This window comes from Dermochelys coriacea, chromosome 8, assembly GCF_009764565.3.
Source record: "Dermochelys coriacea isolate rDerCor1 chromosome 8, rDerCor1.pri.v4, whole genome shotgun sequence".
In the NCBI taxonomy this organism is placed as follows: Eukaryota; Metazoa; Chordata; order Testudines; family Dermochelyidae; genus Dermochelys; species Dermochelys coriacea.
The window spans coordinates 106916509-106931273 of record NC_050075.1 but is presented as its reverse complement, the minus strand read 5'-3'; the positions used below and the strand labels follow the sequence as shown (position 1 = coordinate 106931273).

At 50.3% G+C, this 14765-nt stretch overlaps 1 protein-coding gene across 7 annotated transcripts in view; it reads right to left on the bottom strand.

The window, feature by feature from the left end:
- Nucleotides 1–14765, bottom strand: part of ERI3 (ERI1 exoribonuclease family member 3) — a 238125-nt gene that overhangs the window by 95776 nt on the left and 127584 nt on the right. Inside the window, exon 6 of one of the 7 annotated variants that reach the window (XM_043490458.1) lies at nt 5612–6278. The exons of the other annotated variants lie outside the window; for them this stretch is intronic. Coding sequence (XP_043346393.1) covers nt 6156–6278 — 123 coding nt within the window. The 3' untranslated portion in view covers nt 5612–6155. Of the gene's footprint in view, nt 1–5611; nt 6279–14765 lie in introns of those variants that run through there. 7 annotated transcript variants of the gene reach the window in all.

Here is a 14765-nt window from a genome sequence, read left to right as displayed (position 1 = left end):
CTGGTATGTAGAGGCACGTATACACAAATGCTTGTGGCCCAGAAGGCCCAGCACCAAATAAGCCATACCAATCACCATGGCCTCTAGGCGCTTCTGTCATCTAATTAACAGCCACAAACCAGTGGCACACCTTAATGCTCAGGAGGAACCCACAATAAGAAAGCCAGGGGTGCGCCCACATCCCTACGGGAAATACTTAGGAAATGCGACAGATTTCAGTTTCCAGTTTCCCCCAGGTTATAAAGCATATCAGCCATACCCAAGGCATGGCCAGCCAATCCTCCAGCTGTTCAACGGAGAACTTTCAAGCTGCTTCCCGACAAAGGAACGAGAGACGGGGTGGGCAGCAGGGCGACACGGTGACTTTGCTGGCAGCTGATCAGGACAAACAGGACGACTACTACCTGTGTCCTGCTGTCTCTCAGCATCTGGTACCAGGGGGATGTCGGACATAAAACTCAGCTATTGCCTGTGAGGAGGCCGGAGAGGGCTGAGTTCCTGTGTATTTAATGGAGTTTAGAAAGAAACAACAGCGATTAACCCTTTGGTGCCATCTCACTGCTTCTTGTTCTCACTTTCATGGCTCTGCCCCACACTTTCATCTGCTCATGGCTCTCTGTGTCTCCCCGTGTTCCCATCACTGCTTCTTCTTCCATGTTGCCCATTAAGTACAGAGCGCCCTCCCGCAATGGATCCACTGCCATGCTGCTGTTAAGAAACCACCCAGCGGCTAACGGAGTGGCAGATAAGGATTGTTGGCTTTACATTGTATCTGTTTGCTCATATCCCTATCCCCCATAACCCTTCATATGTCACTTGTCCTCTTAGACTGCAAACTCTTTGGGGACAGACCATCATTTCATGGGTTTAGGCAGCATCCAGCACAATGGAGCTCTGATCTCATCCTGACCAGGGCTTCCGAGAGCTACTATAGGAGAATTAAATAACGACAGGTCTATCAACCCCAGAACCAGCCCCGCAGCCACTTCCAGGAGAGGCAGCCTGGAGGAGCAAGTGAACAGAAGGAGGGAAAGGAGCTGGTTAGCAAATCAACACCCAGGGCATGGGAGGAGAGATCAAGACAGACTACTGGGCCAATGGCTGAGGTTCCCATGGCTGCACCAAGGAAACACCAAGAAAAGTTAACAAGCTATTGATGAGACAGCGTGTGGGATTGACACCTGTCTAATCAAAGGTGGAGTTTACACTGGATCATCTAAACAGCAGTGCTTCCTTGCACTTGACGACTCAGGTCAAGGTTAAGATCGGGGATGTGAAAGCAGAGATGCCACTAAGAGCTTTGATGGATGCAAACGACACAGCCAGGCCAAGCGAGCACGGTTAATCAAGGAGGTGGGAGACAAACTGAGACAAGAGGATTTAGCTGGAACAGCAAACAGAGGGTGGGGGGCCAGGGAGTGGGCAGCACCAGAGAAAGAATTGATCTGGAAGGAGGTCAGAAACATAGCGAAGGCAAGACTCTGAAGGAGAAATTTGGGTTGGGATCCTGGGAAGAGAGCTGGGGGGAAAGGAGAGGGGGAGTCCACACCAGCTGTGGCACTTGGGAAGGGAAGTGCAGCTGTATTTTAACGGAGTAAAATGCTATCAAGACTAGTGGGTTGATCCCAATTATCAGCTGCCAGTAAATCCAAGCTCTGGGGAGGCTTTGGGGAGACACAGCAGATGGGACTGTGCTGAGAGGATTTAGGAGCACAATCCCCATGCTCAACATAGGACCAGGCTCTCATATCACTGAGCCATTCTCAAAAACCCAGCCTTGGTATAAAAGCAGAGGGAAGCAAAGTCAGACAAAGCACATCCCTCCGGGAGGGGAAGACTTGTAATACACATCTGTAGCACAGCTGCAAGAGGGAGATGGCCCTGCAACCACCACTGTATACAATAGAAGGGCCTGGAGCCAAGTGGTCCATGGAGCCCTCAGTGCGTCCAGAGAAGCCATACACAGGGACCTCCAGCTATTTCCCGAGGAAGGGTTCAGCCACCCGAGCCAGGCTTTGAACAGGAGGTTCCAGGGAAGATAGGCATTTCCACCCCAATGCGTAGGGCAGCTACGCCACCCTCTGACGCGATGCCCTCAAGACGATTCCAGAGGAAGATGTAGTACCTGGGGGCTACCAGGAAGTGTAAGACACGTGCCTATCTACAGGGTAGGTTGTTGGTTATCCAGACCCTCCAACAGGCACCACAGCGAAGAGCTTCCTCTAAATAGCTAGCATTCAGACAGAGCAAGGGGGCTGGGGGACAGGAAAGCAGAGGAACTGAACAAGACATTCCAGTAAGAGAGCGAGACTGTCTCTGCCCTGGCGAACGCACATGCTGCGCAGACAAGACAAAGGAAATACTATTATCCCCATGGTACAGCTGGGGAACAGGCCCAGAGGGGTGAAGCGACTTGCTGAAGGCCCTGCAGGGAGTCAAGGACAGAGCAGGGCCTCAGGCTCCCCGAGTCCCAGTCCAGCGCCTTAGCCCCCCTCCAGTGGGGTTTTACTGGCCAGATTTATGCTGCAGCCAAGTTTTATGTTTCAGCAGAATCTGTCCTGTGGAGTCTTACTGCAGGTTCTGGTCAGCAAAGGCCAGATACATGCGTACACACCCGCTGGGGATAGAGCGACACACTCAACACCCATGAGCGCAACGGCTGGGCATTGTGCTCCTGGGCCATGGACCAGCTGCCGAGACTGCAAATCACACATCTGAAGAGAGAGACAGGGCACTAAAAGATGGAGACAAACAGCCAGGGCGTCACACAAGTGACAGCAATCCTGCCTTGTCAGTTGTAGGACTGTGGCCCCCCCTGCCCGCCACCCCAGAGAGCTGGCAAACGAGCTTCAAACCTGTGCACCAAGAGGAGCCTGCTCCTGTAATCGGAGTCGGCGTGTGCTACGCTTGAGCTGGTGGCTGGTGTTAAATTCAATGCCTTGCGTATTGATTTCCTTACACATCCCGGACTTTGTTAAGGGGTTAGCTGTGAACCGAGATCAAAGGGAGGTTAACTTGTTTCTCATAAGTGATAAAGCAGACCCAAGCAAAACCAGGCTCGCAGCCGGCACGCGCTGTTAGTTATCCTAGTGACGGCCAGAGCCAGCAAGCCGTGAAGCCTTCTGAAATTGCTTGGCTCCAATGCGCTGGATGGCTTCCGGCCCTCCCTACAATCACTACATGGGCATCCCGGAGTCAAGTGTGTGCTGTCAGCCCCCTCAACCTCCCCAGCTCTCCCTGCTGTTTAAAACTCCCACGGTTATTTCAAAACCACCTAGGAGGAGGAGAGGGCTAATTCGCTTCCCAGATCTTTCCTGGTCCATGTGCACCTTTCCCGGCCCAAGGGAAGGGAATGGGGCGCAGGTGCAGTCCAGTAGAAGAGACTTGGGAAGAACTTAAAAAGAAGGGGGAGGGATAGCTCAGTGGTTTGAGCTAAACCCAGGGCAATGCGCAGAGCTGCAGGGAGAGCATTCTTGGAAGAGACCAATCACACCCTACACTACAGAAGGGAGGAAGGGAGGTACACAGGGAGTCCAGAAGTCACAGAGGAAGAAATAACCCAGGAACCAGACTGGCCTGTGGGAAGCACCAGGCACAGCAGAAATTAAATAAGGAAGGAAAGGGCCAGTGACGGGCTGCCACAGGAATGCAGCAATTCCACGTAACACCTGGGAAGTCTTCACCTGTCACTGGAACCGTCTGATTGTTACTTGAAGTGCTCAGCACCTTTGAGAAGCAGGTCACTTAACTATGGATTTAGGAGCCTCAGTTTAGGCCCCCGGATTTGAGTCTAATTTGTCAGTATGTTAAATGCACCAGTCAGCACAGGTGCAAAACCCAATCAGAAAAGGCCAATGTCAAACTGAATCTCTCCCAGTACCAATCCAGTACTCCCAACCTCCCTGGTAGGGCAAGAGCCTGGGACATTAGTGCCCTGGCCAGCTGGACAAGCAAGTTCCTGAGTCAAGGGCCCTGCCACCGGCTCCTAGATGCACGAACCTCAGGATAGCGAACCAGAGACTGAAAGCAGACGCCATCCTGCCTTCCCTGGCAGCTAGAACTCTGCAGCAACTGTTATGCCACCATGTCTTACCTGGCAGCACCCCCCCGTGTGCTGCATGTGGTTTCCCATTCATGTTTTTTTTTAAAAGTCTCCGTCTGCTGTCCCCTACCCACGTGAAGTAAAGTGAAATGGACACAATTTCGCCACTGGCAGGGCAAAGCACAGCAGGCCTCAGATACAGTAGAAAAGCACCGAGCTGAGTAAAGCCAGTTTACGTAATAAGCAGTCTTGAAGCTTGATTTAATGTACGAATATTGCATCAACACAGGATTTTGGATGGAATTTCCTATTTGTTTTACGGTTAGGGACAGGGGGAAAGGTGCAGGAGAAAACCAAGTCATTGGGAAGGTATTCAGATTACCCAGGGCTTAGTAACTCCAACTGAGATGCATCCATTTCAACTGCACATCTGTCAATTTAATCCTGAGGGATACAACTTTAGGAGCCTAGGTCCCACTGACTTTCAATGAGAATTAGGCTCTTAAGTGCCTAAGGGTGTGTCTGGACTGCAATGTAAGCCTGGCCTCAGACTAAGGCTCAAGCCCAAAGCCCCCTTCCTACTCCACACGGGCAGAGAATCAAGCCCAAGTCCCGTGGGGGCTCGCACCCAAACTCTTATCGGTTTTCAGTGTGGACGCAGCTCAGAACCGGGTCCTGAGAGCCTGCCAACGTTATCCCACAATCCCACAGAACAGTCTTGGACCAAGACTGACCAGTTAACTCCCCAGAAATGGAAGCAACCCCCCTGGGTGGCATTTAGCCCTTCCATTCTGTTCCAGCTGCTGAGCTGCACACAGAGTGAACAGGCTCCTGCGTCTGTAATGGAGAATGCCATGGAGAAGTCTTTTGCCAAGCGCTCTGCTAGCTGGCTGCAGGAGCACTGCCAGATATTGGTTAATCTCTGGAAAGAGGTAAGCAAACAGTTCAACTTCAGCAGAAGTCGCCGGTATACTCATGCGTACCAGCAAAGAGCAAAGCTGGCAGCATGGGGGATTCACTGGACCGATGACCAGTGCAGGAAGCAGATTAAGACCAATTATTGGAAAGCCAGGGATGCGAACCATACCTCTGGGAACGTGCAGTCATCCTGCCCCTTGCACGAGGAGTCTGATGAGGGACTGGGGACTGTGCCGAGCACTGAGCCGCCAGCGTTTCACAACAGCCTGGCCAGCCAGGATGGCAACCCTCTCGCTCCTGAGCCCAGTACAGGATCGGAGGGGAGCCAGCTAGCACCACCAGAGCAACTGCAGCCCACTCTGGATCCCTACTCAGAGGAGCTTTTTGATGTTCCCCTAGCAGAGCTGCCTGCCGCGGAACCAACAACAGAAAAACGAGGCAGAAGTAGCCCCTGAGCCTGGTAAGTTTCTGGTTCCCTGGTGGTTGTTATTAATATGGAGATGGAACGGATTTCCGATTTATTACCCAATGCAAAATTTATTGAAGCTGCAGGCAGCAGCGGGAATCCACTAATAGATTGCACACTAGTGCCCTACATAACTCCCTGCCCCTAACCACCCACCACCACCACCACCACCACGACACCACCATGTGGAATTCAAAATGGAGAACAGGAAGTGCAAACAGTGAACCAAACATTTACAAATACATTTTTCCCTAGAAACTATTACATTATTCTAGATTGTGTCAGGATGGTAAGGGTCAAACCCTTACATTGCCCTCCCTTTTAGCATGCCACGCTGTATGAACCGGCCACATTGTGCAGCAGTGCGTGGAAGTTCAAATGTATTTCCATGGGTGACAAAATCAATGTCTGGAGTATGGCCATAGGTTTGCATGCAGTCCAGAAACATGCCGGTGGGGTGGCAATGGCTGTGTAGTTCTTTGAGGATCTCTATTATTGTGTGTGTCTGCATGTAGCCCCTGGGTAGATGCATTGAGAGCAGCCTACCTCCGGAGCCAAAGGGAGGCAGTCACCATGTGGATGCTAATGCATCCCGTTGATCCCCCCATTATCCAGACCCAGGTGCTGACCGCCACAAATGGTTCCCATAGTAGGAACTCCAGACAGGTAGTCACGTTTCAGGGAAGGGCGTATTTCCCAGCCCACTCCACTCTTAGATGTGCTGCTCTGTCACCAACATTTTGAAATCCACTGTGGCGTACACGGCTGGCTTGCCACCGGCAGCTTGGAATCAAATCTCCCTTTCCATTGTGGGACCTCTAGGACTGTAACGGCTCCAGGTGGGAGGAACATCTGAAAGTAGAGAGAAGGCTTACGTGATAGGCGGCAGCTCCTCCCCACCCTGCCCCAAAAGGCCAAGCTGCTCTGCAATTTTTAAACAAAAAGAAATGGTAAATTGTAAGGGATTGCTGTCTGGCAGCCTCCTCTCTGCGAGTCATTGGGCTTTGTCCAAGGGGCTTCTGGGAGCTGAGAGGTTCCTTGCAGGATATAATGAAGCTCAGTTTTACAAAGTATCATTTTTTGGCCTTCTGGTTCCACAAGGCACTTTCGCCTGGGGACGCAGTGACCCCGCTGTGAAGCAGTAACACGATAAGGCACCGTTTGATGTCTGCCTATGGGCCATTCCTGCTCTGCCAGTCCTTCCACCTCAGCAATGCAGGCCCCTTGCAGCTGGTTACTGGGATGCAGAACTGTCATGGACTGGTCCAAGTAGAAGCGTTTCTGTGATGAACTCATCAAGCAGGCGTGTAGCAGAGGGGGAAGGATTCATGGCTAGCAGAAAGGCAAATGGAAAGGCCCAGCCCGGCTGCAGAGCGAGAGGCCAGAGGCTCAGCCCGTGAGGAGAGGCTTGCAGTTGCTGAAGCAGGCACGTCGGGTGAGGGAGGAAGATAGAGCCCGCAGAAAGACCTGTTAGAGAGGCTGCTAACACTTCTGGCCACCAGCAAACAGGCTCCTGCTGCACTCAGGCCAGTGCGCGAGTCCCCTCCACATTTCCACGTGCTGCAGACCAGACACTTTGGACAATTCCGTGGTTCGGTTGCCCAGGCAATCGGGACTTGGCAGCTAGACAGGGCAAATCTACCCCATACAGGTCTCCACTCCCGTGCAGACCCCGACTCCTGCAGCAGTGCCAAGGACACACTACATGTGCAAGGAAGGAAAGGAGAACAGGGGGCCGGGGGTGTTACTGTTGGCCCAGGTCATGCACTTTGTTTCTGTTAAAGGGTAGGTATTGGTTTATCCCTGATGTCTGGGTTGCTGGCCTGCCTGGCAAAGCTTTAACATTGTGCTTTTCAAAAATAAAGGTTTGTACTTTATTAAGAAATTCTGTTGCCATCACTGCATCACACCATAGAACATGTATTGAAAATAACCAAGGTAAACACTGGAGAAGGGACAACTGTGAAGTTCTACGGAAACGCTATTTCTCAATATCCTTCTCTACATCAGGCCATACTGTAAATCTGCAGTTCTGGTCACTCGTCTCCCTCCCCCATTCCATAAGCAGCCATGTCATTCAAAACTACAATGCATGGCAATGCACCCCCACCTCTCCACATTTCATTGTGTGACTGACAGGACCCATTACCGGACAGACTATACAGGCACATTCATAAACAGACTATTCTCCCATTGCCACTGGCCCAGGCAACTCCATAATGTGGGAGCACAGAGCATCCCTGATTTGTGTTGCCCAGGTGCATCATGCCCAAGCTAGAATAGGTGCATTTTCTAGTTGAGGGCACTGGTTCAGTAACCCTTTACCATCATAGGTCCATGCATGGACAAATGGCTCAACTTTGGCTCCACAAAGACTGTGCAGAGCACAGAAAGCCACAATAATGTGGACAGCGTTGATGACACAGGCATCCAATCGTGTCTGTAAACAGCATCAGCAGGATTTCCGTCTGCCAAACATACATTCAACCACTATTCTACACCCGCTGAGAGTGAAATTAAACCTTCTTTTGCCAGGTTCTCTGAAATAAGGATATGGTTTCATAAGACAAGGCAAAAGGGGGTATGTGGGGGCCACACGGGATAACCGTGGGGACAGTAACTCCGCTTTGTTTGGTGGTAAGTGTCCCAGTCTGTCCATGAATGTAGACTCCTGATCATTAGAAAACCCTAGCATCATAAATTTGTCCAATGCACCCCACACTGTCATCCATAAATCAGCCTCTGTGGTCCACAAGGGCCTGCATAACAATGGACCCTTTGCAACTTACGTACTCACGTGCTTCTTGCAGAGGGCAAACTATGGGCATGAGTAACATCAATGAACCCGGAGCAGTATGGAAACCCCATTCTCTCAAAACCAGCAACTACTTCTGGGATATTGCTCATGCTCGCCACCTTGGGGTGAACCACACACTGATTCCCTCAGAAATCTCTGCCAATACTTTACCCACAGTTGACTTAGCAATGCCAGACTGGTTAGCAGTGGACCTGTAGTAATCTGAGGTAGCCAGCTTCCAGATAGTTATAGTGACCCACTTCTGGACTGGTATGGCTGCCCTCATTTGAGTGTCCAGATGCTGGGGGGGTCAGGGAAAGCTGCTCACAAAACTCCAGAAATGTAGCTGTCTTCATGCGAAAGTTCTGGACCCTCTGCTGTCATCTGAGGTCTTCTGGAGGACGTGAGCCCACCAGTCTGTTCTTGTGGCCCTGAGCCAGAAGCGCTTACACAGAGTCATGAGCATCATCAGCCAGTTCAGTTCTTCCATGTCTGTATTGTCCTCCTCCTTCTTCTCTGTCAGGTGGCATCGGAGGGTCAGAAACCACTGCTGGAATGTCCAATGTCTCATGGATGCTCTGCCCGTTTGCTGAAATGGCTCCCTTACAGGCTTAAAGAGAACACTCTCTCTCTCGGAAGATGGAGCAGTTTGGAGCACTACCCTGGAAGAATGTAGCACCTGGAGCCTACACACAGCTCTGCAGGGGCATCTCAGTCCTGCCCCATAGCATCCCGGCCATGTCAGTACATAGCGTCTTGGGAATTGAGGCTTCCAGTAGCACCCCGTCTGAGCAGTTAAAGAGTTCACTGAAAACTTTATTACCCTGATATCCTAAATGACATTTGAACTCAAGTCCTCCTGATGCGAAAAGCAAGTGCCCCAGCCCATAGCACCCAGCCCCCCGTGGGCAGCTGATTTGCTTCTTACGTGAAGGGTTTATGCCAAGTGTGCTTACAGAATATTTGCTCAGTGCATAGCATACCAAGTGATGAAGATTTCATTTAAACTCTCAACATCTGTGTATCTCACCTAAATGAGTCTATTTGCTATAAAAGAACACAATGACAGTAATGGAATAATAACAGCATTAATAAAACAGAACAATCCTTGAATGAGAAGCGGACGCATCCATTAGCTTTGAAACAAGAGAATAAGGCTGTTTAAAAACCACACACAGAAATCATCCAAGAGCTGAAGAAAACCAACAAAGGCTCCAAAACTCAGAGATCAGATGGAAACAATGTTTGCAACCTCAAAAGAAAGATGCTTCCTAGCACTGGATCTCTCCCTGCCAGAACCCTCCTGTGTCAGCTGGGTGTGAATTTCCATAGGCCTCTGGAAAACAGGGGCTCAAAATGGGAACTCTGAAAGGCTCCTGATGAGTGCAGCGACTCTGAGGGGGGTGCTATACCAGAGAATTATGGAACAAGTAATGTGGGAAGCACGTCAAGAAAGGTCCATTTGAAATGGCTCCTCGAGTGTCAATGAGGATTCAGCTATTTGGATGGGCAAATTGGCGCATGGGGCTAAAGGTGACCCAATATCCACTGCTCTGAACTACACAACCCTGAACTGATTGCCTCCCCAGGACAGGCAGGATGCTGATCCCCGTGACTCTGGAGCAATAGCCATGACTTCAGTGGATTTATACCATGGATACTGAGGTCAGAAACCCAGTGTGGGATAATGATCCAAACCAACAGGGCAACGCAAGGGAAAGACCATAACCGGGGTGATTAAAACAGTTATCTGCCTATTCCCTTTAAAGGGATCTGACCATGTTCAGTTGTTTGCAAATGCTCCACTGTTTGTCACTCTCTTCTAGGTATGAAACATGCTTTTAATTCACTCGCCCCCCCTTTGATACACTACGCCCCTCTGGGTTTTGAATGAGTCTGAAATTAACACAGCACACTCTGTTTAATAACCATCTAGACAGCATCTTGCCACGCCAAAATAGCCACAAGTGGCCTGCACGTAGGACTAGGAACCAGGAACTCTTGAGTACTAATCACTGCCCAGCACAGCCCATCCCCTTTCTGTGCCCCATTACAGGGAACCAGCACTTTACCATGTTCAAGGTGATTTACAAATATTAACCAACTCACACTATTTCTCTAGATCTTACAACAGCACCAGAGTATCTGGGCATCTTGTAGGAGATCAGAACCAAAACGATTTAATACCCACCCCACGGGGGCTGGTTGTTCCACTTGGTGCAGGAGGCTGGGAATTATCAGTCGCTGTTTTGTTACAAAGAAGCCATCTTGTCTAGTGCTCAGAGCCCAGGGCTGGGAACCAGCGTCTGTTGCCCTTTCCCTGTGACTCCTCCCAAGTGAATTCTCTGGGGCTCTCTCCTGCTAGCACGTCTTCAGCCTGAGCCTGGCCCTCTCAGCACTGGCGGCAATGTGACAGCAGAGTCACTTACACGCTCATCTGTAGCATCTGCTGGCAAACTAGGCTCAAGTTTATAATATATCCCAAGCACATGGTTCATGCGCCTTCTGTTGCCCCTCTCCCTCAGCACCCACACAGATCTGCGCAAGGATAAACAGATGTTGCCATTCTCAGTGACACCGAGAGAAACTTGACCATGACCATTATCCTTTTGGTGAGCTAAGTCTGCATCCCCACATTACGTGCCATGGTCTGTTTGGAACGCAGCAGGGAAGAGCAGCAGAACCAGATGGCACGATCCACAGAAAAAGCAGCTCAATAGCCCCAAATTTTAAAAATCCAGGAATAAGCCAGGCCGGCTCAACCGTCTGGCCTTACCATAGCACAGGGCTCATAGAATCATAGAATCATAGAATATCAGGGTTGGAAGGGACCCCAGAAGGTCATCTAGTCCAACCCCCTGCTCAAAGCAGGACCAAGTCCCAGTTAAATCATCCTAGCCAGGGCTTTGTCAAGCCTGACCTTAAAAACCTCTAAGGAAGGAGATTCTACCACCTCCCTAGGTAACGCATTCCAGTGTTTCACCACCCTCTTAGTGAAAAAGTTTTTTCTAATATCCAATCTAAACCTCCCCCATTGCAACTTGAGACCATTACTCCTCGTTCTGTCATCTGCTACCATTGAGAACAGTCTAGAGCCATCCTCTTTGAAACCCCCTTTCAGGTAGTTGAAAGCAGCTATCAAATCCCCCCTCATTCTTCTCTTCTGCAGACTAAACAATCCCAGCTCCCTCAGCCTCTCCTCATAAGTCATGGTCTCTAGACCCCTAATCATTTTCGTTGCCCTTCGTTGTACTCTTTCCAATTTATCCACATCCTTCCTGTAGTGTGGGGCCCAAAACTGGACACAGTACTCCAGATGAGGCCTCACCAGTGTCGAATAGAGGGGAACGATCACGTCCCTCGATCTGCTCGCTATGCCCCTACTTATACATCCCAAAATGCCATTGGCCTTCTTGGCAACAAGGGCACACTGCTGACTCATATCCAGCTTCTCGTCCACTGTCACCCCTAGGTCCTTTTCCGCAGAACTGCTGCCGAGCCATTCGGTCCCTAGTCTGTAGCGGTGCATTGGATTCTTCCATCCTAAGTGCAGGACCCTGCACTTATCCTTATTGAACCTCATTAGATTTCTTTTGGCCCAATCTTCCAATTTGTCTAGGTCCTTCTGTATCCTATCCCTCCCCTCCAGCGTATCTACCACTCCTCCCAGTTTAGTATCATCCGCAAATTTGCTGAGAGTGCAATCCACACCATCCTCCAGATCATTTATGAAGATATTGAACAAAACGGGCCCCAGGACCGACCCCTGGGGCACTCCACTTGACACCGGCTGCCAACTAGACATGGAGCCATTGATCACTACCCGTTGAGCCCGACAATCTAGCCAGCTTTCTACCCACCTTATAGTGCATTCATCCAGCCCATACTTCCTTAACTTGCTGACAAGAATGCTGTGGGAGACCGTGTCAAAAGCTTTGCTAAAGTCAAGAAACAATACATCCACTGCTTTCCCTTCATCCACAGAACCAGTAATCTCATCATAAAAGGCGATTAGATTAGTCAGGCATGACCTTCCCTTGGTGAATCCATGCTGACTGTTCCTGATCCCTTTCCTCTCCTCTAAGTGCTTCAGGATTGATTCTTTGAGGACCTGCTCCATGATTTTTCCAGGGACTGAGGTGAGGCTGACCGGCCTGTAGTTCCCAGGATCCTCCTTCTTCCCTTTTTTTAAAGATGGGCACTACATTAGCCTTTTTCCAGTCATCCGGGACTTCCCCCGTTCGCCACGAGTTTTCAAAGATAATGGCCAAGGGCTCTGCAATCACAGCCGCCAATTCCCTCAGCACTCTCGGATGCAATTCGTCCGGCCCCATGGACTTGTGCACGTCCAGCTTTTCTAAATAGTCCCTAACCACCTCTATCTCTACAGAGGGCTGGCCATCTCTTCCCCATTTTGTGATGCCCAGCACAGCAGTCTGGGAGCTGACCTTGTTAGTGAAAACAGAGGCAAAAAAAGCATTGAGTACATTAGCTTTTTCCACATCCTCTGTCACTAGCTTGCCTCCCTCATTCAGTAAGGGGCCCACACTTTCCTTGGCTTTCTTCTTGTTGCCAACATATCTGAAGAAACCCTTCTTGTTACTCTTGACATCTCTTGCTAGCTGCAGCTCCAGGTGCGAATTGGCCCTCCTGATATCTTTCCTACATGCCCGAGCAATATTTTTATACTCTTCCCTGGTCATATGTCCAACCTTCCACTTCTTGTAAGCTTCTTTTTTATGTTTAAGATCCGCTAGGATTTCACCATTAAGCCAAGCTGGTCGCCTGCCATATTTACTATTCTTTCGACTCATCGGGATGGTTTGTCCCTGTAACCTCAACAGGGATTCCTTGAAATACAGCCAGCTCTCCTGGACTCCCTTCCCTTTCATGTTAGTCCCCCAGGGGATCCTGGCCATCTGTTCCCTGAGGGAGTCAAAGTCTGCTTTCCTGAAGTCCAGGGTCCGTATCCTGCTGCTTACCTTTCTTCCCTGCGTCAGGATCCTGAACTCAACCAACTCATGGTCACTGCCTCCCAGATTCCCATCCACTTTTGCTTCCCCCACTAATTCTACCCGGTTTGTGAGCAGCAGGTCAAGAAAAGCGCTCCCCCTAGTTGGCTCCCCTAGCACTTGCACCAGGAAATTGTCCCCTACGCTTTCCAAAAACTTCCTGGATTGTCTATGCACCGCTGTATTGCTCTCCCAGCAGATATCAGGAAAATTAAAGTCACCCATGAGAATCAGGGCATGCGATCTAGGGCTGTGATTCTCTGCCCTACCTCTGTTCAGAGGACATGCCGAGCTCGGAGCACTCGGGGCCAACCAGTCACCGGCACAAAACCCACACTGTCTGGTCTCACACATTGCTGGAAGCCTCCTGGGCGCTGATCTGTAAAACAACCTCCCCTTCCTGACACACAGAGAAGATAATCTAAATTCCGCTGATCCCCGTTTTCCACCAGCCCAGCTGATCCACAGGCCAGTGCCCACAACTTGGGGGGAGAGGAGAAAGCCAAAGAAGCAGTTGCCCAGGATATGAACAAGGTTGCAAGTTTCTTTGTTTTCATTACAATTTCCTCTCCTGCTGCTTATTTTTAGCCATCTCTGCTTTCCCCCAGGTGCCCTGATGATAGAATGAAACACGACCCCCGGCTCCAATAAGTGTATTTCAATTATATCTGTCACCACGTAACGATGTAATGATATATCATGTGATATTAAATCCATGGTAATCATATCAGCAATTTTTTTAATAGTGCACTAATTGCATTATTACATCTCAATAATTAACAACAGAAGGCCCGAAAACTCAGCTACAAAGCAGAAAGCTTGCTGGGTCCCTGGCTCTGCCTGCGGAAGGCTGGTGGAGTCCAGCACATGGGCAGACCAGGGTGGCGTGGCATGTAACAGCTGGACGCATGGATCAGGAGACACAAGGAAGAACCCCAGGCAAGATGACCAGTTAGACTTGTCTCTTCCCTGGATTGCCTTAGGCTGAAGACTAAATGAAACACAGGTCACAGTCAGAAGGAGCCACCCAGCACATCCAGTCTGAGGCAGGGCATTGCTCCTTCTGACATCCTGGCTCACCTGTGCTTGAATCTCTACTCTGACACACCTTGGAATCTAGTCTACCTGAACACATTCACACTTCAGTCTTCACACTAGCTAAAACAACACCAGTTCTAGTCTACAGAGGAACAAGTTGCCTTAAATAGCAGGACCGATGTACCGCTAAGCCAGCCCCATGGTTCATCCAGGACAGAGCCGTGTAGGGAATGGCATCCGACTCCATAGAACTCCCAGCCTCTCCCGCAGCGGGCAATGGAGGGGCCGGTGCATGCTGCGGCGAGCTCTGGTCCCCGCAGTCCCCGGAGGAGCTGATGGAGGGAGGAGCGTAATGAGAAGTATTGGGGCATGAGGCAGTTCAATGCTGCACCCTGCTCTGGCTGCGGCAGACCTCTCACACGTATTCCAGTTGCAATCGGTCAATCTAGCAGTTTCCACATCACCAGCTGATCTGAAGAGAGCCTCATTACC